This window comes from Montipora capricornis, chromosome 14, assembly GCF_036669925.1.
Source record: "Montipora capricornis isolate CH-2021 chromosome 14, ASM3666992v2, whole genome shotgun sequence".
In the NCBI taxonomy this organism is placed as follows: Eukaryota; Metazoa; Cnidaria; class Anthozoa; order Scleractinia; family Acroporidae; genus Montipora; species Montipora capricornis.
In genome coordinates, this window is record NC_090896.1 from 11,442,805 (window position 1) to 11,445,304 (window position 2,500).

At 37.8% G+C, this 2,500-nt stretch overlaps 1 protein-coding gene across 3 annotated transcripts in view; it reads right to left on the reverse strand.

Moving 5' to 3' along the window:
- The window catches only part of LOC138033085 (general transcription factor 3C polypeptide 1-like), a 111,508-nt gene that overhangs the window by 51,872 nt on the left and 57,136 nt on the right, over window positions 1-2,500 (reverse strand). For 2 of the 3 annotated variants that reach the window (XM_068880849.1, XM_068880847.1), the window contains exon 14: window positions 1-66. This exon is cut by the window's left edge and continues 42 nt beyond it. In XM_068880849.1, the coding sequence (XP_068736950.1) occupies window positions 1-66 (66 nt within the window). The remainder of the gene's footprint in view (window positions 67-2,500) is intronic. The other variant, XM_068880850.1, reaches the window with a different exon arrangement.

Below are 2,500 nucleotides of genomic sequence, written 5' to 3' on the forward strand. Positions count from 1 at the left end.
TTGTTGCAAGGCATAAGCAACTTTAGGACTGTCATTATTAATAGAGGGGTGAAGATACAAATCTACCTGAAATAAAATATAAAAATTAGGTTTTACGATTATTCTGTGAGCATGCACACACTGGATGTTAGATGGTAAAGAGAAAACAAGGCTCATATGAGGTCACGGTATAAGATCTATTATTAAATTTTCAATCTCAGATATTGCATTTCTAGCTTTCTGGTTGCCTCACTCAATCTCGGTTATCAGCTCATACACCGTAATGACCATATATGGAAAATGATTGTGTCGGTCATTTTGTAAAAACTGAGACAAAATACTGTCCTTGTGTAAGTAACACAGTTCAGAATTAAATGAAAATTTAACAAAACAGTTATTCCATTCGCGCTTTATATTGGATTCGAGACTGGCTATAGGTAAGTCAACGATATGCCCTTTGTTGGCTATCTACCACCTCATATCCAACGCACGTTAATGGAATAATTATTGTTAAATAACCAAGATCGAGTGAGCCAAATCAGAACACTAAAAACAATATCTAAGACTGAACAATCATTTAATACATGAATTGCATAGACAAAGACTACTGTTAGCTCAGAATATCGCGGGCTTTGAGTCAGACATGAGGCGATTATTGTCCATGTCTCCATGGACAAAAGCCTTGCACCAAAATATCATTACAAGAGTTTCCTTTGCACACTATGGAAAAGGCCCTGTTAAAAACAACTCAACCTTGGTGACGCTGGAACTGTTATTACAACTACACAACTGATTAAGTCGACCAAGTCCAGAAAATAACGCAGACTAACGAGATGCAGGGTCCTAGTGCCAAATGTCACCCCTCTCTGCAATTTTCATGTCACTACCGTCACTAGAAATATCACCTTGGTTTCCTTATAATGACTCCTCCATTTCGTGAAAATAAACCCTCAGGATAATCCTAATAATAACGTTAACTGTGTTGTTCTGAATAGGTAGTTGGAGACTAGACAAGGACACTGCCATGTTTATCCAAATTGACCTTGCATCTGACTACCAGCATTTCTGGACTTCTAATTAAGATCAGGGTGGGTGTTGTGTTCAGCTGTAACATCGAGTTCTCCCATTAATTCTGTATAATCTTTTGCCGCTTAATTTACTGTCCCTTTTACTTCTACTTGTCCAATGTCCTTATGCTAATTTCTCATCCTAAATATTAAATACCTGCATACTAAATACTCGCTTGAGGTCATGTGGGGCCAGACACCCTGGACACTAAAGTAGGGCTGACATTTAATTTACCAACTGATTCAGAACTATTACCGGTAAATAGGGTGGGAACTGTACACAAGATCCCAATCTCGACCCCAGAGTTCTTCTCTTGACAAGACCTCTGGGGAACCCTGTGACGAAGTATCTTCTCGTTGGTTTTCGTGAAGTACAATCAAAAGCGTCTCTACTTGGTGCCTTCATGTTAGCACTAGGAGTGAACAGGCACCATAATGCCCAAATAGCCAAATTTTGGTTGTAAGAACCCTATGGCGAATGTTCTCCTACACAGAGTTTCCCAGTGCCTTGGGTCGATCCGAGGCTCTGGTGATGAGAATGACAATATCCATGTAGATAAACAGTAGCAACGTGAAACATAAACAGGTCCCTTGATAGAGGAACATGATGTATGTGACTACACTGTGACTATACTGACCAGGTGCATAAAGCACAAGAGAACGCTGTATCTTAAAGTGCCTATCACCTCAAAAAACTTTTCCATTTTATTTATTCTCTGAAATCGTGTAGTTTTTGAAATCCTTTTATCATGAAATTTAACTTTTTTATTGCGTTTGAAAGACATTAAAAATGGTCACACTTTGATCAATAACCAAGCAATGAAGGGAAATGGGTGATACCAGGTTGACATTACAAAATTAATTTGCTGTTTTAAAGAACTACATGTATAGATAGTTTTCACCTGACGTTACAGCAGCCATGTTGGTGCACAGAACAATACGGAGTCTATTATAATGCAAAACTTGAGCCATAATTTGCTATTGTTTTATGCACCAACATGGCTGTCTCATCACGTGATTGAAAACTATCTATCTTATTGCAAAGCACTCTGTGACGTCAACCTGGTATCCAACCAATCCCCTTCATTGTTCGGTTATTGATCAGTGTACGACCACTTCATGTAATTGTTCCCAAAGGTTGCGACAACAGCAGTGATGTCGAAATATTCAAAAAACAAAACGGCCTTTTTTAATGCTTGACAGATTAAAGAAAGCCGTTTTGTTTTTGAAGATTTCGATATTACTCTATTATTTACCGTATACTTTGTAATTACCTACAGGTGGTACACTTGCTTAAAGATAGGAAAAAAAGAAAGACTTGCTTGTCAGGCCACTGAAAACCAGCTAATAAATTAAATTGTTCAGTTTCAACAACAGAATGCCTCATTTTAAACAATTTTTTTCCTTGGTTTGTAACCTACTGCCACAATTTGCTCTAATATACTTAAAATGCA